This window comes from Rhyacophila brunnea, unplaced genomic scaffold, assembly GCF_057557595.1.
Source record: "Rhyacophila brunnea isolate RB1 unplaced genomic scaffold, BYU_Rbru_1.0 scaffold_14, whole genome shotgun sequence".
Classification (NCBI taxonomy): Eukaryota; Metazoa; Arthropoda; class Insecta; order Trichoptera; family Rhyacophilidae; genus Rhyacophila; species Rhyacophila brunnea.
This window is the reverse complement of record NW_028232796.1, coordinates 39,705,013-39,732,029: the sequence shown is the minus strand read 5'-3', so window position 1 is coordinate 39,732,029 and position 27,017 is coordinate 39,705,013. Positions and strand designations below refer to the sequence as shown.

Below are 27,017 nucleotides of genomic sequence, written 5' to 3'. Positions count from 1 at the left end.
CAGAAATGTTCCAATTTTATTAGATTCAATAAAAACGTTAATTTGATAATGATTTATATCAGATATCTGATAATACTATCTTTCATACGAGCACTTACTTGTTATTCGGACTACTTTTAAATTATTCAGAATTTTATATAAATATATAGAATGTTATTGTATTTCTAATATACTAACTTACGTAGGTACCTATTTCCCTTGTATTCCAGTGATTTTTACTATCTATATATTTGTACATATTTAAATATGAATTTAGTTATTTATTTAAATAGGAAACATTAGTTTCCGATACAACAGTTCGTATAATTTTCCGGACACGGTAATATCGGTGAGAGCGCACTGCCACCATGGGCTCCGTATTTTGGCGACCCCTGTTACATTTAATTAATTTCTTTGACTTTGTAAATTCACTTTATGATGATTCAATTTCCCCCCTTTCCTAGAACATCCAAAAATACGCTTGAGAAAGTTTTTTTTCATTTTGACTGGCAAGGAAAAATTTAATAAATCCAAGGTTTATGGCATTTTCTTAATTTATATTTTTCATAAAAACTTTTTAAAAGCAATCTCGTACAATTTCATCAAACCTACTAAAATGCTACGGAATAATTCAAAAACTTATTTAATATTTGTAATAAAAACATCATCCGGCTAAATTAAAAAGTGCAAAGTGATATAAATTTTAACAATAATAAAAATGGATTCTCCGGATTCCGCCTGCCTCGGCAGACACTCCTGCCAGCAAGGTTCCTTCGTGGCTGAAGATTCCGGACTGGCGACCAGCGCTGATGCTCAGTCGTGTGAGCTGGACTATCAGGAGATTGACTTTCCGGGGTTTGTGGACTCGCCGGGACTTGCGGAAGCTGAGTTCTTTGATGAGGCGATTGAGAAGGTCATAATACATTTGCTACTAGATACCTAATAATATATTAAATCCTTTTTTTTAGTTTTCAGTTACTTATTTTGTTGATTTTAGGTAGGTACAAATCTATCATGTAGTAATAAAGATAAAACTACATACAAGTATCCTTAAACACAACATTATGAAAATTTTTGTCATTTTACGTAAAATTAGATTTATTGAAAATATTAATACTGTAGGTACGTAGGTTTTATAGTTGGACAAATTTATATTATTCAATACATGGTTATTTCCCAAAGATGTTGAAGATTATTTTCTTGTATAATATAAGTGAAGCCTAAACATATGAAAATGAGACAAAAACGGACCTCTTGGAACTCTAATTTCCATACAAACCTCAATAATTATCCTGCTTATTGCCTCTTTCTTCTATAAAAATGGCACTTACGTCGAACTGGAACTTGTTACAGTGATTTTTGTATAAAAACCATAGAAGGATTTATCTTTTTTAAGAGGATATTTAATATTTTTATTTTGTTCTCCCAATTGGTCAAAACGGAAAACTTGGGATACTTTTGTGATACGTCATCATGATCCCATAAAAATATTTTCTCATCATGAGAATCAACATTTAAATGGTCGTATAAAATATATTAATACCATAAAACAGTTTTATTTTAAATGTCTCCGTTCTAAGATTGTAATAAATCAATTTTATAGATACCCATCGATTATATTACAAATGCTTCTTTCCTATGAAGCAAACTCCTGTTTGTGCCAATTTGTATGCAAGAGAAAAACACAACCATGGTTATCCTGAGGATTAAATTTGTATAAAAATTAGTGCAGTATTCAAAGAGATCTTTTGTTGCTTCACTTTCATACGTTTAGGCTTCACCTCTATACAAGAAGGTCTTCTTCAACATATTTTTGTCTTATATCAATTTCTCAAATTATTCTTTTGTTCAATGTTCACCTAACATTATACCTATATACTCTATTAAGTGATTTTTTTTAAAGAAAATCAAATACATTTCAATTATGTAAAAAAATATGTTTTAAAGTTATAAATGTTAAGCTTACCTATTCATCAGTTTTAGTCATTTCAATTAGGTTATATTCTTTAGTTTTCAAATTATCACTGTAGAGCTTTACAAAACAAACCTAATTAGACAATAAAATACTAAAAGACAAGTGAAATCATTATTTTACATTGACAGCTTCATAAAACAGATATATCTATTTAGATCACCTCTTTTCTATTACATATACAAAAAATAGCGAGTTTAATCACACTGTGCAAAACAACAATTTAAAAATATTTTGTTTATCTCAATACACCACCTCGTTCCACGGTATTTTTTTTACATGAAACCACTTGGGTATATTAAATAATCCATAAATTTTACTCTGCGATTCACGATTCAAATGAAGCATAGAGATATCTCGTCGAGTGAGTTCATGTAAACAAAACCATTCCGGCGAGTTAAGTAGCGTTTCCCACTGTGGAAAACTTAAAGCTATTAAAAACTCGTCACTCATATATACAAAACAAAAGCTCAACTAAAATAATTATTTTTATTCAATTTTATTTTTACATCACGATACAAGACATAGTTTACTGTTACAATGGGCATTATTTATAGTTTTTAAAACCACATACGGACTAATAACAGAGATCAATGACGGCAACATAAGTGCATCAGTGATCAATTTGAATAATTTGACTTGAAAGCTCAAAATGTGATTGTTAATTCGGTTCCATGACAAAACAGAACATCATAAAACAGAACGGTGACAAAGCAGAACATGACAAAACATAACAGTGACAAGCAAACAAACAAACAGCCAAGAGAATTAATAATTGAAAAATTTTAAAATATTAAATATTTCGTTTATAAACTTAAGTTTTACAAGTATTTTCCACAAAAATTAATGTTTTATTTTTCTCCTAGCTGTTCTGTTTTGTCATGTTGTGTCTGTTTTGTCACCATTCTGTTTTATCATGTTCTGTTTTGTCACTGTTCTGTTTTGTCATGTTCTGTTTTGTCACGTTTTGTTTTGTCCGGTTACCGTTGTTTCAACATAACTGTTTTTAAAATTTAGTAAATGAAATACTACTCTCAACTCATCCATCATATTTAATCTTCAGCATCTCAATTATTGTCCATCTCCGGACTCTAAAACGACACCAAGTGCTTTATAAGTGCCTTGAGAACGTTCCCTAATCAGTTATGAGCACCTACACAAAACAATAGTAAAATTATATATTTTTTGTCTTTCTTCCTATATTTTCCAATATATGAGAAATAGGTATAGTATTTACCGAATAGTACTCACCATACAGAGATTATTGTTTTTTTGCTTCACTCCAAAACACAATCGAACTGATTTCCAGCGATTACAAACACAGGTCCCTCGTGTACCAAGCGCCCCAACCTCGATCCACTCCGCAAGATGCGGCGGGGGCACTATCAAGCAGCATTACTACCCCGAAGGCGGCTGGGGATGGGCAGTTTGCGCCTGTGCCGTTGGTGCACACACCATCGCCCAGGGTTTGCACACTGCAGCAGGAATTTGGCTGATCGAAGTCGCCAAGAGGCACCCCAGGGAAGCAGCGAAAGCGAATATTGTTCGGGCAGGTATTGGATAATTACGTCTTGTTTTTAAATTATTGGATACGGGCTCAATCCAGCGGCATGCAAAAATATTTTTAAGAGCTCACAACCGTTCCTTACAAAAATACTGTTAACGTAGTCACCATGTGGCGAAGACACTATACTAGACGATTATTTTAAGTGTACATTGTTAAGAAAATTAGTTTTTAATTGCATTTTAATTGCATTTAATTGCATCAATAATTTGCAAAAGTAACTAGACTATTATTTTTTGCCAGGAACTTAAAAATATCTCACGAACTCACACAGATACTAACAGGCCACGGAGCGATGCGAGCTTATCTAAAAAGATTTAAATTGAGGAATGATGACTGTTGTCCATGTGACGGCAACACATCTCAAACTGTGTGGCATGTCATCAACGACTGCCCTATACTAGAAAGGGAGCGATGGACTCTCAGGACTGGATGTAGACAGCATAATTATGAAATTGACCTCCAAAAGCCTCACGAAGTACTAAGCAATAGGACAACTCAAGAACACTACACAAAATATTTAATCCTGGCCATAAAGAAAATTAAAGACATAAATGGAGGAACCTAATTAGCTCCAAAGCAATGCAACTAACTCACCCAACCACCTTGTACGAAAAAGCAAGGGCATGGTTATTAATATTTTTTTTTAAACTAGACATTATTACTTAATTTTATAAAAATAATTAAATTTTCCAACAACGACATCTGTCGTATATGTAGGAAAGTGGAAATCATTGAAATAAATACAGATTTCACCACAGTATATTCCACAGTACGACATCTGACTTGAACAAATTTCCCTAATTATTAGAAGTGAACAGTGATATTTTTATGTATTAAGTTTATGTCACGTGACCTCATGGTGTCTGGACCAGTCCATACAGAACGATAGGCTCTAATTTTTAAGCCTAAAATCTGCGTATAATATATTAATAAAATAAATAATAATTAGATAATTAAAAAAAACTATGGCATTAATAATCACATATCAAGATTGTTTTTAAAAATAAAAACAATTTCGATTAATCTAATGATTTTTGATGTGTTAATTTAAAGCCATCGCTCAATTTTATGTCGTTAGTGAGTTATTAAAATTTCATCGAATTAAGTGGTGTGTATCTATTCATCAGTAGTAATATCGTACTATCTTCTTATTTCCCGTAAGTATACTTGACAAGTTTGTTCTTTTTCTCTAATCTCCATAGGCTAATATCTCGTTCCAAAAGTCACCCTTTGTCGCTGTACTGTACAATCATATAAATGCTTCGCTTATGAACAAAATGTTAGGCTTACTTTATTTTTAAATTGCAAGATAATAAAACATTCTGATGTTTTGATGTGCATGTTTTCGTTTACGCCTCTCTCCTACGCAGTATCTCAATCACACTTGAACACAACAGAACTCATTAATAATTTCCATTGAATGCGGAAAAAAACAATGTAAAACTTTTGGATAATATATTTTCTTAACAAAAATATATCTGTCACTAACCGGAATCCATTTGTAGAGAAAAGAACGATTTGTATGTTAAATAATACTGAAAGTCGTACCAGAATTATTTACATGCATTTACACATTGAGCGAAAAAGTTTTCCATCCTCACACAAGACGGAGAGCTTTTTTTATTCGATAATACTATTTAAGTTCCACGCCCGCGCTTTTTCCGAAAACTTTTCCAACTGCAAACGAAGTCACGTTTAAACAATGTATAAGTTTTTCTTTTACGAATCTCCAATGTATTAAACACGGCCAAAGTTTGTACCCACAATGAATATTCTGAAATCTTTGACGACAACCTTTACTTTTCCATACTATGATCAGTGACGTCCCTAGACAAAATGCCGCCCCTAGGCAACGTCAAAATGCCGCCCCATTTTTTATCATCCTTTCATTACTCCAATATCTAATAAATGTGTTGTATGAAGCATGGCCCCCTCATCCTGAAGCGGGCCTCGTGTTAGGATCTTTGGCGCCCCCCCTACCTATCGCTAAGGATAAAAGCAGTGTGACGCTCTACAGTAATGTTTTCCAAATGGTGTACGCGTTAAAATTGATGTGTATATTTAGTGTTTTTTTGTATATTTTAATACATACACTTGAATTATGGAGTTTTTGAGTATCGCTACACAATTATAAATTGTATTGTGTGACCACATAATTTTAAATAATATCATTATTGAAGGAAAATAGCGCCGCAGGCAAATTTTTTGCTATTAGAGCAAATTTGTGATATGTGTTTATCTCACTTATCGAGCCCGGGCCCCAGGCTAGAGCATTGTCAGCCCCCCTTTGTGGGGGCCATGGTATGGATACATTACTAATAAAATATACACCTACCACTAAGCTGAAACATACAAAATTAAATTTAGATATCATTAAATAAATAAGCGAATAAATATAATTTTAGTTAAGACACTTACCCAAATCACCAGAGTATGAGATGCCATTTGGTTGATATGTCTGACACATTTGGTTTGTATCATTTAGTAATACCTACGCAGATGTATTATTTTCACACCATTTTCTCTATGCTATTATTGTACCCTAGGACACGTAAACAAAATAATTTTCCTCATTATTTTTTTAATATAAACCTAAATTTAATCATAAATACACTATTAATTAAAAGTCTCAACATTCAACCGTCGATGATTGAAATAAACTACAAATCCACACTATTATCAGCAAAAAATATGTTTACAAAAAAAACGACTTAAAAGAAGGTATTGCACAGCATTGTATTCACAGCACGGTAAATATGATATAATCTAGGTAGGTACCTACTAGTGTACATTTTTATTACAATTAGCTGGTACTTAACGTAAATACCTATTATATGCACGAATACTAATTGATTATTTCAAATGTCAATAAGGATTAATAATCATTATGAATATGTATCTATTTGCAATAGGTACCTACATCCGGCAACTTTTAAATCTCGCGAGTGAATATTTGGGTAAATTAAAAAATACGGTAAGATGTACCTACCTATAAATCTCTACCATAAATTCTCCTTGTTTCGTTACCAACGTTGATATTTATATAATATTATTTTCTTTTAATAACTATGGCGCGACATAATTATTGGCTTTTGCGCAGTATACCTACCACTGTTATGAAAGGAACTCTTTAATCTGAGTAAATGCCATTATATTATTATGACTGATTTATTATTGGTTTGTGGTTGTTTTACATTTATAAAAATATTCATAATGGGTCTAGGCGCCAAGTTTATTAGCATTTGTATACGAAACCGAGCAGTCAAAAATAAAATAAAAAAATCACTAGTGAGCGTGGTGACATCATACTTAAATCGCTGTGAGTACCTACTGGGTAATAATAAAAAAAAGCATCCGAAACAAAACATCTCCAACGCTCTGGTTATAATATAACTAAGTTTAGGTAGCTATTTCTATATGATTCTCCTCGATTTGCCGCCCTTCGAGTATCTGCCGCCCCCAAGCGACGCTCAATCTGCCTACCCCCACGGGATGTCACTGACTATGATATATTTTTTTTAAATCAATAACCAGCGCTGAAAATAGAACGGGACCGAATCGTAGAACCCTGAGCATCCTTGGGGAATTGAAACCCATGAAAAATGTTTTCGGAGATTCCATTTGTTTTTATAACGTAATTTAACATGCTATGGTTGAAAAGGAAAATGTCTTGTTCATATGAGTCTGCTTAGCATAGTATAAGTATGCCATATCAAGGGGAGGCAGCTGCCATGTGTATTATGATTTTAGGGGGCTCAATTCTTGAAATTTATAGAACAAATCTATTTTTTTTAGAAATATGGATTCATTAAAGCATAGTATTATTGTGCTAAGAATTTTTAACTATGTCATTGAATGTCGAATGTAGATGATGAAGGAGAAATATCATTTAGTAGTTTCGGGCCGGGTTTCTACCTGGTCGAGCGTGTGCAGACCAAATTCACAACCTTCGATGTCTTCTCCAGCAGAGCCATGAGCTGAACAGTCCGATGGCTTGCTGCTTTGTGGATTATGAGAAGGCTTTCGACAGTCCGCACCGCCCCTCCCTCTGGATGATACTGGGAGCATACGGGATCCCTCCCAAGATCACTTCCATAATCAAAAGCCTGCACGAGAATAGCGAATGCTGTGTCAGAATTGGAGACACTGTCACGGAATGTTTCGGGGTCACGACCGGAGTCAGACAGGGTTGTGTCCTTGCACCGTTTCCCTTTATCATTCTCTTTGACTTCATACTGCGGAAGTCAATAACACCCGACTGAGGCATACCTGTTACCCCGACGGTGAAGCTATGCGACCTGAAATACGCCGATGATGCTGTCCTATTCGACAACTCAATCGAGCGCATTCAAGAGACAATCGACAGGTTGCATAACAACTCCTCTCGCGTTGGTTTGAAAATCAACGCGAAGAAATCCAACGTCTTGTGCAATAGCACCTGTCCTGATCCAGATTTACCTCTGATTAGCGATGGACAAAGCATCGAGAGCGTCGACAGCTTCAAGTACCTGGGGGTACACATCACGGGAGATGGCATTTTGCAGAAAGAGCTCGCTATCCGAATGGGAATGGCTGGAGCAACATTCAACTCTATGCGAAATGTCTGGGACTCACGATTGTACTCGGTCAAAACCAAATGCCGCCTATTCGACGCTTGCATTCTGACGGTGCTGCTTTACGGTAGCGAATCATGGCACCTTACGAAGGCTCAGAGCAACCGTATACTGAGCTTCGAAAACAGATGTTTGCGACGAATACTGGGTGTGCGGTGGTATGACTTTAGGAGCAACGAGGAGATAAGAGAACGCACCAAGCAGCCTCTCATCACGCTGAAAGTGAAGAAGCGACGTTGGACCTGGCTCGGCCACGTGCTGCGGATGCCAGAAGAGAACTTTAACCTGGCTTGCCTGTTCTTCAAGCCGACCGGATTCCGGCGACCTGGAAGGCCGCCAAATACAATCTACAGAGTGTCTACGGCGGAGCTACGAGATTCTGGTTTGACCTGGAACGAAGCAAGAAGACTGGCGAGCGACAGGGGTTCTTGGAGGCGCCGCGTGGTGTCCGTATGCTCCAGTTAAGGGTCGGATATGGCTAAAGAAGTAGAAGAAGAAGTTTCTTCAAAAAAGGATTTAAAACTATTTACGATCAAAACTAAGTCGGGTGACTAAATAGACAAGCGAAATTTCACGCACGTTTATATTATTCATAAATAATAATCACAAAATTTTCTGGTGCGGTGGTGGGTTTAATTGAATTTTAATAACAAAACAACACTATCTTCAATGTATAGTCTTATAGCGCCTGTACACGTGCATGGATTTACTGGCACCAATAGTGTGTATTTTAAACTATCGCGATAATAACTGTTTACACGAAAAAGTGCTGACTCGCCAATCTCATTCATTTCTCACGCGTAAGCGAGACGCGATGTTGTCATTGTATGGTGCTATTTGACATGTTGTGAAAATTTGTAAACGTCAAAAACGCTTTGCGTGGTGTAGATTCAGAAGGTGTAGAACTTATTTGATGCAATCTTGCAACTTGCACGATAATACGTGTAAACGGGGTATGAGTTAAATGACAAGAAATAAGTATGAACTATTCGTTGAATAAAAAAAGTTAATTAAATTATTAGTTCAAGTAAGTTACAATAAAAAATCTTGGAGTGATCCGTGACGTCGGTTAGTAATAATTAAAGTAATTAACACCTACTTTGATTTAAAATACAAAAGCCGATTGCCAATAGTAACTCAATTTGGAAAGAGCTTCATGGAATATTGTAAGAGACACTAGTTATAGTTTTCGCAATTAGATAACCTATAGCATTGTGGTCGATATGCGTGGGCGCAAATCCCGAGGGATGCAGATTCGATCCTGCTGGGTGTCTTTTTTTTCAAAGAAGATTTTTTCTATTAGTTATGTATTATGTTCTCAAAAGTGTTTTCAAAATTATGTATTTTCAAAATCTAATATAGGTAATTATGTAGTATACCTACATAAATATATACTAGGTTATAAAAGTCTTTACAAAAATAAGTTCTGTTATATGCCGAATCAGCAATTTGCTTTTCCATATAAATGTTATACATTTGTTTCGAATATGTAGCTACAACTGCTCGATATAAATGTATTTCAATTTCATGTCTAGGCAAATGCGTAGGCCTGCAACATCATTGGACCTCGGCTGTGCAATAAGGTACATGCACTTCTAGTAACAGGTGCATCAACCATTTAAAACGACAACATTAAACATTCGAAGCAGTCCGACCGTAAATGTAACTGTCATGTTGTGTAAATCTATAAAACTAAATTCCAATCTAAACTCTGGTATACATATTATTATTATATTATGTAGTTGTGTCGTGAATTTGTTAGTATAGCAATCGACATTTTTATGTTATAGCGAACGCACTTAGCACACACAGAAAACTTTGGTATCTCTCTTCTCTTCTTGGATGTTGGAAGATTATGACCGCTTTAAAAGGTTGTATTATTATTGTCTGTTAAAATGATGAATAAATCAGCCAGTAGCATTCATTATGTAAACATCAAATTAGTGTTGTTATATCAAACGGAAGAGAGATCACGCTCGCATGGCCACTCTTGGAAGCTCAAGGTTAATTCGGATATTTTCGTACATTCTCGTTAATCTTTGACACAATCGTGACTAAAAAATATTAATTGTTCTAATTCGGTCACTACTCCAGGGAACGACTCAAAAATGATTTTTCACAATCGAGGGCGATCGTGGCAGACGACCGGCCTAAACGGTTGAAGTTGAGAGAAGCTGCAAATTTAATAATTGTTAAAATGTTAAATTAAGTCATACAGCCTTCATTATATTATGTAAACGTTAAATTTGTGTCATTATGTCAAACGCAAGACAGGACACGCTCGCGCGGCCACTCTTGGACGCTTAAGGTTAATTCGGATATTTTCGTACATTCTCGGTAATCTTCGACACGATCGTGACAAAAAATTAAAATTCTTCCAATGTGGTCACGACTCAAAAGTGACTTTCACGATCGGAGGCGATCGTGGCAAACGGTTGGCTTGAGAATCTGCTATTGTAATTCGAGATTAAATCCGCACATTTGTTTCATTATTAATTGGCTTCTTGTTATTCATCTCCTCATGCCACTGGTTTTCATAATAATATGTGCTTACATTAAGACTAGTTTCAATATATTTTATAAATGTAATTACTATAATTCATTGAGTTTCCCAAATGAATTGATAATTATTAACAATATCAAACAGAGAATACTAACAAAACGAAAATGCGGAATATATAATACGGAGAAGAAAATTAATATTATAGCAGGCATAACTTTGAAAAGAGACCCATACATGGCGTAGCCCATTTACTAGACATCGCAAGCGCTATGTAGATAGATTAGGATTCAACTCTATGTTGACTCGCAAATTGATGTCTCTCACAGATCTTTCACAACCAGTCAGTTTAAACTGATTAGCTCTGACCCTTTTGATCATACAGGTCCTCTATTTTGAGACTAAGCACCTTACAATATCATTATTCGTTTCTAGGAATAAGTGCGGTACCTAGTTTTCATTAATTTAATGTGATACCTACCCGATTTGAAGTAATCCTTTGGCAAGTTCATCTGGTTATTTGGTCGAGTGAGTCATCCTATATTGTTAATCTATTTCCGTATACCGTTTGAAGTATTCTCTGTTCATCATCATCAGCCTGAATCCATCCAATGCTGGATGAAGGCCTCTTCAAGCTGCTTCTACTTATCTCGGTCCTGTGCATTGCGTTGCCACGTATTTCCGCAGAAATTTATCATTTCATCGATCCAGCGGCCTTTAGGTCTACCTTGCGGAAGTTTTGTACCTCTTGGATACCACTGGATGACTAATTTTGTCCAACGATTGTCTCTTCTTTGAGCTATGTGTCCAGCCCATTTCCATTTAAGGTTTTTAATGAACTCTATTACATCGCAAACCCTTGTCTGCTTCCTTATCCACGCATTCCTCTTTTTGTCCTTTCGCGTTATCCCCAGCATGCACCTCTCCATCATATAAACTCGGAATAAATATTAAAACCGGAATTGTTTATATTACCTTATAAATACTATGACTGGCTACCAACGTGGCTCCAAAGTGTTTCTATGTTATAAATAAATAAAAACCATCCTATAATATACTATTACTTATACTGAAATAGAAACATATTAAGATCACGTATCTTTTTTTATAGAATAAGACAAAGTATTTATTTGCACAAAATTACATATTATTCAAACTCATACAAACTAAAAATATACTCGATCCCTATTTATATACTTAACAGCCATGAATCGATGTCATTTAGAATTACAATCTTTCTTTCTCTCAACGATTTGCACTTGATTCTAGTTTTTTTTCCCGAAGACAAAAGACTTGTCAAGCACTTTTAGTAAATGTTTCCGCTGTCAGACTATTGCCCATTTTCCAAAAAGCCATTTCCGAGCCACTTCTTGCCATCTTGCCAGAAGCAATATAGCCTTACTTTACCCTCTATTCTTCCAAAAAAGACATAATTTACTGTCGCTATTAATTGATACAACCGACTGTAGAAGGTTAGTTATTTCTGAATGAACTCTTTTTTAAGAGTATTGACCTTCAAATGAAGGCATAATGAACGTTGAACTATGTTGATCACTTCGGTTCCCAACCTTTATAGATGCACGATCTTTAATTATACATAAATGCCAATTAACCTTACGACATTAAAAGCCATTTTCATCGGTTAAAGAAACCACATAATATAATAAACTATTTTGTTTTATTCAATAAATAATTCGCAATAATATAACATGTTTTTATTGAACACATATAATTTGAAAACACTTCTGAGAAATATATAATGTTTTTGAAAAAAATACGACACCCAGCAGAATTCATATCTGCACCTCCCGGGATTGACGCCCATGTGCTCTAGCCAGTTATCCTATCCAATTGCAACGAAGTTAACTAATGGTTCAATCATGTTTATTCCCACCATCACTAATTCTATATGTAAGATGCCACATTGAAAGGTAGTGACATTAACCACCATTTTTTCAGGTCGATCTTCTGTTAAACCCATTTTTTAACATGGAACATGTTGTACTCATGATCTCCGACGCAAAATCGTTACAAAAAATAGACGTAGAATAACGCAGTTCGCGCCCCGCCCTGATTACTTACGCGCGCAGATTATTTTAATTTTACGTTCAGTAGCCTACATTCTGTGCGATGTATTGTTCGTCAGTTATTAGTTTTCTGTTTAGTTGTTCTTTAGTTTTATTATTGTAATTACATAATTTTCAGAAAAGTAAAATTGTTTGAATCCTTTGGATTAGGTTACTTTGACGAATAAATTTTCTTTCGAATTTGGACAACCAGCATTCAGAGCATCAGTAGGCAAAACATGTTCCATGTTTAATAATTTTAGCCGTCAGGGTTTAAGTAACCACATATTCATATTCAAGTAATAGGTATATTATTTGTTATATGTGTATAAATATTTTAAATCACCACGATAACTGACAGCACTGTGTAAAATATGTGTAAGGTGTAAGTGCAATGCAAAATCATCATCACCAAGGTTGATACTAACTAACTTTTTTATAGCTTCACTTCAATATACATACCTATTATTTAGATTGCATCTTGACTAAGCTAGACTAAGCTTTACTTTAATATATTTGCTGACGACGTTTTTTTGTATCGAAATCAACATGACTATAGTACGTTAGGTCGATTATTATACACCCTTTCTAAAAGCTTGACTATGTTTAAAATCACCCTTGTCGTCTTGTTTAAGCTTTTAACAGAATCAAAACTTTTATCGCTGATTTCCTATCGAATGAAGTGCGGGGTCAATTGAACTCGAGCAACGGTGCTCAAACCCACAGTAGTGAAACGTGCGAATCACTGCAAGATACTTTGGAAAACTTTGCATTTGTAAATCCAATCAGTGTAACTTCCAACATCAAAGTGGCAACTTTACTGACACCGATTTTAGTAATATTAGAATCTATGTGTAGGAAAAACTTGATGTTTTCTGAAATATTATAGTTCTACTAGCCATGCTTTAGTAACACCCCGTAATGACCCTTATATACTTATAAATAAGGCATAGTGGCATATGACGACTTTTAAGATTGGACATGCTTTACTTTATAAGTGGTTTTATCTATCAAAAAAGCCATTAATTACTAGTTAACTAGGTATTAAAATATGCGATGCGATACGGATCACCTATGCGCGTTGTCATTTCCATAGCTTTTATAGATATTGTGTATGCATATTTAAGACAAATTAGGGATACGCCACATCCGCAGCATCTATGAATCGCACTTAACTAATATATATCTACTTTTATAGGTAAACAAAAATTTTAACAAAATCAGGATAATGCTATAGAATTTAGTATTATATTATAACTATAAACTTTAAAAACATTATTGTAGGACGATTTTAGTGTGGTTGAATTAATTAACACCTACAATTATTACATTAACATTGAAATAATATGACAATTCGATATTTTTCAGTATGTTTTTTTTTACTTTTCATTCGAGATAATAATTTTAATATGTAATCGTTCATCTAAATAATATGTTGGCTAAATTATTACTCTACTACTCTACTTATATTTTTTTATCTGGTCCTACAGCCTGAGGTATAAGTAATCTTAAGCAGACTCCTCACACACGATTCACACCTACTATCCGTTCTTCCACTTCATTTGATCTCCCACGGCTCTCGCAGTGTTCGCTGTAGGCAATCAAGCCACAAAATACGTGATATTCTAGGTAACCTACTAAATCCGATGTAAATTGTTTATTATTTAACGATTCATGCGTGTCACATGGTTGGCCTCTCGTATGTGTTAGATTTTCATAAATCTGAAGACGCCAGATTCATCAAAAATTATAGTGACGACGCCAGATGCCATCCTTGCAGATGGCGCAAAATATATTTCACAAGATTCTACACTTAAACATATTATGTATAATGTATATAAATATAATACATACATAAACAATGTCGTCATATTATGCAATTTAAGATTAAAAACTACATGGATTCCGCAACTTTATAAAATTTTAATTATCTGTAACGCAAACTGTAAAGAAAGAAAACAAATGATACTCTCATAATAGTTTGACATATGCTTACAGTGCGGTAATAGCATATCGAGTGAATAGAGTATCGATAAATTAGTGTGTTATCCAAGGGTAATTAAAATAGGGGGTGCTGTAACCTACTGTAACCTTAGGCAGCATGCACAACCAATAAATAATACAAATATTATGGATGAGGAAAAACCATATGTAAAGTCAGGAGAATCTACAAAGACTTCGTCAGGTTGATTCAGCAGCTCACAGATAAATAATTGAGTCTAAACACCAGAACAAAGACATTAACAAGGTGTATGAGAATGTTGACAGACGGTACTGTCACTTGGAAATGTTTCGTAATGCTTAATAATAATTTAATTAATTGAGAATAATAATTGGGTGATTTTAAAATAATGTTGAAACGCTTGCAGTTTTTGACAAACGAACTGAGAGATGCAAGCGATATTAGTATGTTATAAAAAAATCATCAACCCAAAATAACATGCAGCTAATTTAAGCGTCCATGAGTCCTTTTGTTGAGCTTCCCTCCTTGGAAAAAATCGGAATAAGAAGTAGCAACATAATATATTACAATATTCTGTTTTATATGAGTCATAAAGTGCTTCAAGCTACCGTCCGCCATTTTGCTTATTAAACTTTATAATATCGTTTCGTCAAAATGAAACGTTTAAAAGATTTTTAATAATATTTATACGTATCTTTAAATTTCTTAGCAAATCCACGTACCTACCTACTTCATTTTTTGGTTTAGTAAAATAAAAGTTATCGCATTTTCAAATTGTATAGTTTCATCTACCCATTGTTTACCATCATCATCATCATCACCAGGCGAAGTCGATTCACTTATTATGAAGGTTCCTTTTAGATTCCTCAATTCATTTCGGTTATTCGCTTATTGATTAGGGGACCTCCCTCTTCCACCGACGATGGGCCGCTAGAGTAATGTCTTTTAGTTATCAAATGGCCAATGAAGTGCAGAACTATTTAAAAAGTATATTTTGAAGACTCGATTCTTGGTCTTTATTTGAGAAATTGGTTCTTTCTGCTGCCACGTTTTCTCAATGTCACATTTCAAACGCATCAGTTTTACGACTTTCTTTATACTTTAAGTCTCAGAAAGGTGGTGATTCTGTGTTAATTCGTTATAATGTGTAAAATTTATTTATTACTTGTACTTATCCTATTAAGTTTTACCAAGTACGAGTACCGTCATTTAAGATTTGAGTTTATGTAATATTATAATTATTATTGTCTACTTACGGGTAGAAAACGATCTGTGTTATGTAATAAAAATACATAATAATGGGTTTTGAAACAAAGTAATGTTTGCTAATTCTATTTTAATTGAGTCGTTTACGTTGACAGCAGCTGTTTCGGGATATAAATCCATCTTTGTTCATAGTAGTTATAGTCGACCTTTCAACCATTAGAATTAACAAAAACAGCTTTGTTTAAAATTCATTATAATGGAGTTCTACGACATAAACGCAAGTTTAATTAATACAAATATAATATAATATAATAAAAAGACAGTTGATAAAATGTTACAGTTGAGTGGAATGGGAAATTCGTAAAAAGTAAAGATCAATTACTATGGTTTTAAATATTGATATATTTTTTTTGAGAATTCTAAACCTATTAATAAAGTTAAATGTATTAACATAAAACACAATACATAATAATATATACGCAATAAAATATTCAATTGAAGCGGACACAGCTGGACGTGAAAATATTATTAAATTACGTGGAATAAGTACCTACCACATAATACTGTGGGTTATTATAATTTTATTGTAAATACAATGTTTTCCCACTAATAATTATTGGCAGTAACTTAGTCTACTTTATTTTCGTGATGAACAAATATGATAATTTTCGATTACTTAGTTTGAAGATTCTTAAAAATTATTAGTTTTTCGGCATCACAATAAATATTTGCATTAGCCCTAATATATTCATATGTTACTGATTTGTCTCCATGTTTTGTTCAATCCTATAATTGCTCTCTTTGAGAATGTCCAATATTCTAGGATTGATAACGTTTTTGCAACCCCTTATACTAATGATGCGAAAGTCAAAATTATTCAAAATCTTCTGACCTTATAATACGTCTTTATTGTGCAACTGACTGAATCAGTCTGAAAATTTAATAATATTACCTAACAAACATTTCAAGTAATAATATATTATTTTTCAATGTAATACTATGATATTCCCTTTGCCATCATTAAAGTTTCTTATGTTTGGCTTCTCAATACTGAGAAATAAGAATTGATAATAAGATCCAACAATAAATGAAATTATTAAGACAGATTGATAATAGATGAACGCCGTTAGAAAAATTGGTGAGGTCCAATTCTACGATGTATAACGTCCGCTTGGAAACAAAATAAACATTAAATAATTACAAGATAAAAAGAACTTTTTATATACAACGTTTTTAAATTTAAATTATTATGCTCAATATCCCCAACCTAGGTACTTCTTATGAAGTAAATAAAAAACAAACAAATATAGAATACTGAAATGTCATTTTGACATCATATATAAATGATTTAGTTGCTACGACCACCCTCTTAGAAACCAATAATAGTCTTACTTTTTACGGATTTTTCTGAAATAACTTTCCATACAAAACATAATTAACTGAAAATTAATTCAATTCTGCTTATAAGACTCAATTGAGACTTCGTAGCTTAATAAAAAGGGGGGACATGCTCGTCGAAGGTCAAAATTGAGTTTTTATTGTATTTTCAAACCATGATCCTGGACACTCCTTAAACGTTATAAATAATCTATTTATATAATTTTGAAGCCTTATTATCCTTTATAGTTATTTTAAACATTTGATGACTGCATAAAGTATTTTTGTTGCATAAAATAGTATTCTTTTAAACCTCTCGCTCTAATGTTTTAGAATATAGTCATATTTCGGTACATACCTGTGCAGTGGTTGGTGTTAAGATTTTTTACATTTATTAATTTTTAAACGCATTTCTAAAACCATCAGTATAATTTATTACGAGATAATTTTTGTAAAATATTCACGATAAAAAATTATATTGATAATCTCTGTGATCCCAAATTTGACAAGAATTAGGCATTTTATTATTCAAAAAATCGGCAAGATAAACACATTTGAAGATGATTCTAAAGATACTTATTATAAGCTATGTCTTTGACCATTCAAGTGTGGTAAACATCTTATGAATAATGATTGCTTTATAATAATTATTGACCTAAGAATAAGGTAGTGTTTTTTTGAAATACGCCATTTCTTTTGTCATTCCCCAGTGGTTAAGCTACAACATACGGCCGTAGCCATAAATTGACAAACTATAATTAAAGTAGGGAGTAAAATATGTTAACGCGCGTGTTTGAACATATACCTAACCGAATTTTTTTTTTATTTTTTTAAAACGGTACATGTTCAAACACGCGCGTCAACATAATTTTACTCCCTACTTCAATTATAGTTTGTCAATTTATGGCTACGGCCGTATGTTGTAGCTTAACCACTGGGGAATGACAAAAGAAATGGCGTATTTCAAAAAAATACTACCTTATTCTTAGGTCAATAATTATTATAAAGCAAGCATTATTCATAAGATGTTTATCACACTTGAATGGTCAAAAACATAGCTTATAATAAGTATCTTTATAATCATCTTCAAAAGTGTGAATCTTGCCGATTTTTTGAATAATAAAATGCCTAATTCTTGTCAAATTTGGGATCACAGAGATTATCAATATAATTTTTTATCGTGAATATTTTACAAAAATTATCTCGTAATAAATTATACTAATGGTTTTGTTAATGCGTTTAAAAATTAATAAACGTAAAAAATCTTAACACCACTGCACAGTTATGTACCGAAATATGACTATATTCTGAAACATTAGAGCGAGAGGTTTAAAAGAATACTATTTTATGCAACAAAAATACTTTATGCAGTCATCAAATGTTTAAAATAACTATAAAGGATAATAATGCTTTAAAATTATATAAATAGATTATTTATAACGTTTAAGGAGTGTCCAGGATCATGGTTTGAAAATACAATAAAAACTCAATTTTGACCTACGACGAGCACGTGGGCCGAAGAAAGCATTGGCATCGTGTTATGATATATTCTAAAAGGTTCAAATGTCTAGTAGGGAAGTTAGTTAAAAATCTTGGACAAACAAGAAAAAATCTGTACCGGGCAAACAAGAATACGAGCTAATAAAAACGTGGTAATAAATAGATAGGATCTATCATAATTTTAGATACACAAATTTCGTACGAAATTCGAAAATTTATTTTCATAGATAGTATAGCTTATGTTCTTGTCCTCTGAATGGTAATTGGCAACACTTGCTAAACAACTGCTTGTCAAGATTCCGATGATCAATAATAATGTTTCGTTTAAATATTAAACACGTATTTGTTTTACGACATGAAAATATTTCTATATTGTAAATTCTTCTGTTTGATATTTCCACAATACTTACAAATCCATGTTATTATAAAATATATGAGTGTAAACCAATATATCAACCAGTAAAACGTTATGAATGATAGACCACAATAAATATTATTTTTAATAAAAATACACAATAATTTTAAAAGCATCGTGGCATGTTAGACCAATACAATTTCACGTTTCATTTTTCCCCCGTCATATTTGGAAACGATAGATTAATGACCATCACATAATGATAAATCAAAACTGTTTTGTGTTTAACTTTTAAAGGATTTCTCATAGAATAATATAGAATAGATACTCACTTAAATACATACTAAACAATTAAGATGCATTATCATATAACATCTCAAGTAAATAAAACCCAATAAAATATAATATAGTTGAAGCAATAATATATATTGCGTATTTAGTCACCTGACAGTAATGGAATTTGGTCAATTATTCAACTATTTCATTCTCTACCAGTCTAGCCGAGTGGTGGAGAACCCTTTTTTAAATCGAAACATATCCTTAAGAAGGTAACAATACCTCGAAGGTAAAATACAAATTTTAAAATACATAAAGCATAGGTGCATTGGCTTGTCAATTCTTGACTGCCCACAGTGGATTCGCTACTAAGCTCTTTGAGCTGAACTTGTTACCCGACCAACATGTCCATGTGACGGAGAACTAGAGGATGCAAACCACATTCTCTGGGAATGTCCGAGAATGTGCTCTAAAAGGGAAGAGATGCTCAAGTCGGTCCAACTAGCTGTTGGGCCCATCGGGCCGTGCAACCTGGTAGCCACAAAGATCAATTTTGTTGCGTTTAAAATTTTTGCAACGTCATATTTCGGACGTGAAGCTCTCTTCACATAGTTTTTATGTCCGTATTGAGTATTGACCTTTTATTTTTGTTTGCTCACCTCAATCTCTGTAAACTCATTCAAATACAGTTTAAACGCACCGTTGAGTGCGTGGTGACCTCAGTTTTAGGTATCTGCTGCTGAGATATTATTAGGCGTTAAAGGCTGCTGAAATTTCACACCCAAACGTAGGGCCTAGTGATACGCTCGATTAAGACCGAATGTGGTACGGGGCGGGTTGGTTGTTAGGGGACTATATTTATGTAGGCTTGTTTAAATAATATGCATTGAGGGTGACTCGAGTGAACCACTCCATTGTATTATCTAACAAAGATGTTTCTTACACAATTGTTAAATGTTATAATAACATAATTGTAATGATACAACCTTCTTAAAATTGTATTCTATATTATTCTTTAAATTCTGGTAAAAATTCATATTTTTTACATTTTTTCAAATTAATGTATTCCATGTACAGCAAAAAAGCCGCCTACGGCGCAAGTCCATTTTGCAAATATACGTACATTATTATAATTGTACTTGCGGAATTATAAATACGTATTTTTTTTAATTTTGAAGCTTTTGTGCCGTCAATTTATTATATTTACATCGTTCTTCATCGTTACAAGTATGGGTTTATAGCCCAAAACAACTGTTTGTTTCAAAACCATTATAATATAGATCTACCACCTTAATAATCCCTGTATAGTAATATATTTCAAATTAATTATAGTGTAGTTCCTAATAATATTTTTTACATAAAATAAAACTATTAAAATTTGACAAATTACTTTAGATTTTTAAGATATAAAGATGCCCAAATTATTTGTGTATTGACCCGTGTGCCCTATGTTAAATTGAAACCTCTCAACATCTGCCTTTTTGTCATTTTAGTAAGTAAAATATACTATTAGATCATGTTAAAAGAGCTAACAAGTCGAATAGTGTGAGGTCACTGCTTCCATGTGCCACTCTACATAATATATCTCCTTTACGTTTTGAAAAAACCATCTTATCTTAAAATTCGAGTCATTATGGAAATGAGTACAATATTCTAGCAAAAATTTCAATGTATAATACCTAATTAAATAGTCAGGCTATCCAACGAAAAAATACGTACATATTACCTATTTGTTTTTGTGCAAATGCGGAACTCATTATAAAAGCTCTGGCGCATATTTTCTTTTGGAAAGAACAAAAAAGCTCTTCATTTCAGTGTCTTATCATTTTCCTTTTTACTGTTATTACGGCAATTTCCTCTAGGGGGACGACAAATTTTCTTTGACTAGAAAAATAGCTTAGAGTGACTTACGTGTTCTCAAAATATTTATCTATTCCGCCGGAAATGGAAAAGTCTTCAAAAAGATTTTCTTTGTAAAACAATTCATTTGTATTACATATATTTACTATATGTATATTAAATCACAAAAATTACAATGAATTTAACATCGGTATACATAATGTAGATCATGTGACGATTTCACTCAGATAATAATCGATTTTAAGTCTTGCCCGCGGCAGCTTAGTAGCATATTAATTATTTGAATAAACATAACCAATAAAAAAAATCTTTTTGAAAAAAATAAGACACCCAGCAGGTTCGAGCCTGCGTCTCTCAGGAATCACGCCCACGTGCTTTGACCAGTATGCTATTATAGGTATCTCATTTAATTACGACACATTTTAACTATTGGTACTTACAATAGTCTCTGAAGCGCTTTCTAAATTGCGTTACTATTGGCAATCGGCTTTTGTACGTTAAATGAAAATAGGTATTAAATTACCTTAATAATTACTAACCGAGGTCACGGATCATTCCAAAATATTTTGTTGTAACGTACTTCAACTTGGTAACATATTTTTTTATTCGTTGAATAAAAAAAATAGTTAATTATATGTATAGGTATAATATATTGTTTCCATCATAATAATATATCGATGACAATTAGTGTGAATCCATGTACTTGTATTATTGTAATTGTGACCGATTGACCAAAGCAGATCCGTTTGATTTTATTTGAAATTGACGCGTTTTTATTAAAAGTCTCTCTGCTTTGCGGCGAAAACAAATAACACAGTTTGTCAATTTCAGACATTGTTTCAGGTACTACTTACCTGAAAATAGTCAGTTGGCCGTCGCCGTTGCAAACACGAACAGGCATTTAATTCAAAATATAACTTCCCTAGGCTTGTTCTTTCTCGGGGCGAGATAATGTATGATCTCAAACCCCTTTCGGATATTGTATAATTATCATATAAATGTGCTTTTTCAATTATTGTGTTACTAATTAGTAGCGAAATAAACGTGTGAAAATAAAGTGCCGGTTGTCAATAATTAACTACACCTCAAGATATATATCATAAGTCGCAGTAACAATACTTAGGTAATTAAAATAATATGTAATTAAATAGAGGTGGCAACCACTGTACATATTTTAATTTTATTCTGCCGTTGATAGGAGCAAATAAAATGAATAGGCGTGAACATTCATAATTAATTTACCAATAGCCTGATTTTATAGCCTTGCATTAATTATAAATGTTTTTCAACGCGTTTCTAAGTTTGGCTGAACAAACCGGGTTATGTCTTCAGTCTCGCATACATATGTAATATGTCTAATAAATATTGTATTATATGAACAATATTGATTAACTTTGTTTCGTTTTATTTTTGTATAATATTCATTATCGGACGACAGCAATGATTTTAACCATCTTTGCTCAAACCAGTCTCTAAAATTATTGAGCCAGGATGTTATTTTTGTGCTAGGGCGCTTACCGGAAATCATCCCTTAATTTTAATGATATGATGCAGAACATGATATCTTTAGGGCTTGCAATTGGTGTGGAAAAAATGTGGCAACTTCGTAGTAGGTATTTACTTTTCTGATTATTTCCTTAGCTTTTTCATACTCGATGTTCGTAACTTTGCCTTTTCAGCTATACCAAGGACGCGTGTGTACACCAACATTTCGTAAGATGTTTTAAAAAATATTGTAATGACCGATTTACTTACCTGTACTTTACCTAATCACAACGAAATTAACTAATAGTAATTAAATGTAACCTAAATATTTCGTTAATATTAGCTACCGGTTTTTGTAATTGAAATCATCTGGAACGAAATGTTTGTATCTAATTGTAATGATTCTGAGGTGTTTCTAAATTCAATAATTTCATAATAATTATTAAGGTAATTATAGAGGATTTGATAATAAAATTCGGGAAAACACACGTTAAACATTAATCACTTTACCTACAATATTATATAATATATCAGTAGCGAAGCCGAAGAGTCCATACTAGGCGATTATTAAATAGCCTACCTTCCTAAGAAAAATATAATTTAATTGCATATTGACATATTTCTATATTCTATAAAAATAATTCAATTTGCCAACGACATCATCTGTTGAAGCTATAAAGGTAGGAATGTATTATAAATAAATACAGATTACAGTACCATCCGTTAAAGGTTTTAAAGAAATATGCCACAGCACGCTATCTGTCTTTAACGTATTTATCGGATTATTCGCCGAGAATGCTGATGTTTTTTCTCGTATGGATTTTATGTCACGTGACCTCAGCATGTGTATCGCAATGTATGAAAAATGATAGGCTCTGATGTGTAAACTTAAAAATTATTATTATAAAAAGACGCATTGTGCACATAACAAATTATTAATTCAAGACGTTCACAGCATGATATTTAGAATCAAAAGTACAGGTAAATCAACTAAGTAGAAAAAAAATAAAGCAAAAGAAATAAAAAATCATTATATCTATCTATTCATCAGTAGTAATGTCGTATTATCTTCTGATGTCCCGTAAGTGTACTCTTTTTCTCTGATCTCCACAGCATACGTCTTTCCAAAAGTCACCATTCGCCACTGATCATAATATACTCTACATATTATTGTTTTGTTATTTATTCATGATATATTATTCACATTCATATTTATGCGTAATATGCAAATCAGATATCACTTGAGAGCGCAAAGTTAATTGCTTTTCAAAGCTGATAAGTACTTAACTATTTCTAATATGTCCGTCGTGGCCTCAGGAAATTATTTTCTTGAGTGACATACCTCTTCTAAGCCGCCGACAGTTTATCTTAAAAACTTAAACGGTTATTTCAATTAATTACGATTCCCTTCTCTTGCGTATGATCACGAGACTTATTTCTATACGCATCAACCATTTAAGACAGAAAACATCACTAGTTTTAAAACGTTTCATTTGCCTTTAACATAATATCGTTTTGTATCTTAATATTTACAAATTATATTGTTCTTTATTTCGAATATTATAAAACTATAATACTTTTCTGTATTTATGTAATAAAAAGAAACAAAATAATAAATGGTGACATGTAATGATGATTCATACCTTTCAGATCCAGTGACTGCAGTCATAAAAGATAGTATATGCTCAGAATATCAGTCCTATGCGGCATTTCTTTTACCACCGGAAAAAATCGGCTACAAATTGCAGTCCTCAGTTCCCAATGAATACGACAAAATATTCATCAGAATCGCCATCGCCTTGCGCTACAAAGAATTATCCAGGGTTTTCGCAAGGCGGTTTCACAGGCCCTGGCCGAGTTCAAATGAGCAATACCCGATGCGGGTAGAAGAATAGTTTTCAATAAGGCATATTCTCTCAGCCGGCACAATTTTCATTTGACTAGCATCAAGTAGAGTAGTTTGCGTGCCAAAGTCCTTAAAGAAACCTCGATAGTAAATGCGAGGTATTCATAAAGGCATCTAGAAAAAAAAAGTGTGCGGCCTGAGTGGACAGTGTTCGGCGGGACGTGAGCGGCATGCGCAACTCAAACGATACTCCCATCTAGCGCTGCTACCCGATCAATTTCGATACCTTTTCGTGATGAATTGTTGTAACAGCGTTAAAGACCTGGCAGAAAAAGTTGGATGCTTCCACCAAAGGCAGGCACACACATATGTTTTTCCAAATATCATTGGTGACATGGTGGCTTCGCTGACAGGGTCTTTGAGCTTGGTCTTGTTACCCGTTCAACATGTCCATGTGGCGGAGAACTGCAGGATGCAAACCACATCCTCTGGGAATGTCAGAGAATGTGCTCCGAGAGATAAGAGATGCTTTGAGTCGGTCCAACCAGCTGTTGGGCCCATCGGGCCGTCCGACCTGGTCACCACAAAGGCCAATTATATTGCATTTTAAAAAATGCGGCGTCTTATTGCAGACGTGATGATCTCTTCACATAATTTTGTTTGTCCGTATTGTTTTAGATTCGTTTTTTGTATGTTATAAAAATCATTAAATTCATTTATTTCCGTTAAGTCTCGATGCCTTTCTCTCTTACGGCACTTTTTATTAAATTACGTCTTTCAATAAACTCAGTCAAAGCTCACTTGAGAGCGTAGACGTAGGCATCTACTCCTGAGACATTCCCAGGCGTCCCCATTCCCTGCTGATGCTTCACATCTAAACGTAGGGCCTCGTGATACGCTCGATTAAGACCGAGTGTAGTGCGAGGCGTGTTGGTTTGGAGGGGTCTATGTTTGTGTTGTTGTAACAGCTGTGGTATATATGTGGAGTTGTTACTTCGGCCTCTTCGAGATATGAAGTAGAACTCACGAAACTGGTCAAAAATGGTATCAGCAATGTAATCTATAACCCATGAAAGTTTCATCAATATTGCTCCAGTGTTTAGTTATAACAGAAAAAATAAACAGACAAAAATAAACTACATGGAAATTGTAAAAACGGTGATCAAAAGCCAAATATTTTGAAATCATAGACATTATTATTAGTACTGAGATGTAGTATATTTCGAAAATATACTAATTATACCTATGTATTTATTTTTAATGAATTGAAAAGTTCGTTACATATCACATATTTATATTTATTCTCCCTAAGTATAGAAGTTAGTAAGTAGTTACATAGTAGAAAGCATTAAATCACTGAATTTATTTAAATTTAATATTATGCGAAATGCATTAAAACCCACTGCGTTCCTGCATTTAGTTAAATGCAGATAAATACTGATAATAACGTAAATTATATGCAGGTGAATGAGCGATGAGTTCGTGAAAAATTGCATTAAATGCATTTATAATCAAGTAAATTAAGTGCAATCTCCGGTTAGCGAGTTGGCCCTTGCATTTTAATTGGATTTATTGCATCCAGATGCGAAAATTTTATGCTGTAAGAAGTACTTTTGTAGTTAATATAATATAATATAATATTAACACATTGAAATTTTTAAACTATTGATTAAAGAAAATTTAAGTTTTAAAATAAACAAATATTAGAAAATAATCGTTATTTTCAAACGAAATACAAAAAATGGGCGGTATGTCGATTTGAACCCTGGCACAAACGATTACCAGTTGCGTACACTACCAATACGGCATCGCTTTATATCACGTTACTATTATTTATCATGTAAATATATAAGTGCATATTTTTTATATTTTACAGACGAAATAAAAAAAATACCGTATGTGGATTCGAGGCTTGGACTTGGACCTTACGATTACCAGTCACGCACACTACCTATATCATAAATGATAATTTTATACGTACTTGCATATTATATAAAACTACGATATAGAAGAAATTTACTAATACCTATTAGTATGTGTTAACATGATGAAATTGTATGATATTATTTTCAATAATAATTATTAATAAATTACTAACATAAATCGATAAATTAGTTATATTATTAATTTAATAGACCAATTTAGTCATTTTACAAGTTAGGTTACATATTTGTTTAGATACCTACCTAAGTAACAGATAAAATAATGTTTCCAATATAGTATTATGTTTCCACAAATCAAAAATTTCTTGCTCGATTGCTTTGGAATAAAGATATTGGGGGAAATGTCTTGGAAAATATTATCGCTTCAACTAAGCTTTTCTTGAAAAATAAAAGATACTATTAATATTATGTAGGTACTTGAATTATTTTTTTTAAATACTTTTGAAACAAGTAATATTTTGACTGTTCAATTATAAGAAATAATAATATCTATTTTTGTTTAATTATTA

General features: G+C 33.0%; 1 protein-coding gene across 1 annotated transcript in view; it reads left to right on the top strand.

Annotated features, from left to right (window-relative positions):
• Positions 1 to 563: 563 nt before the first annotated feature.
• Positions 564 to 27,017, top strand: part of LOC147075979 (monocarboxylate transporter 10-like) — a 69,406-nt gene continuing 42,952 nt past the window's right edge. The window contains exons 1-2 of the mRNA XM_085942300.1: positions 564 to 892; positions 3,276 to 3,504. Of these exons, the coding sequence (XP_085798426.1) occupies positions 698 to 892; positions 3,276 to 3,504 (424 nt within the window). The 5' untranslated portion in view covers positions 564 to 697. The remainder of the gene's footprint in view (positions 893 to 3,275; positions 3,505 to 27,017) is intronic.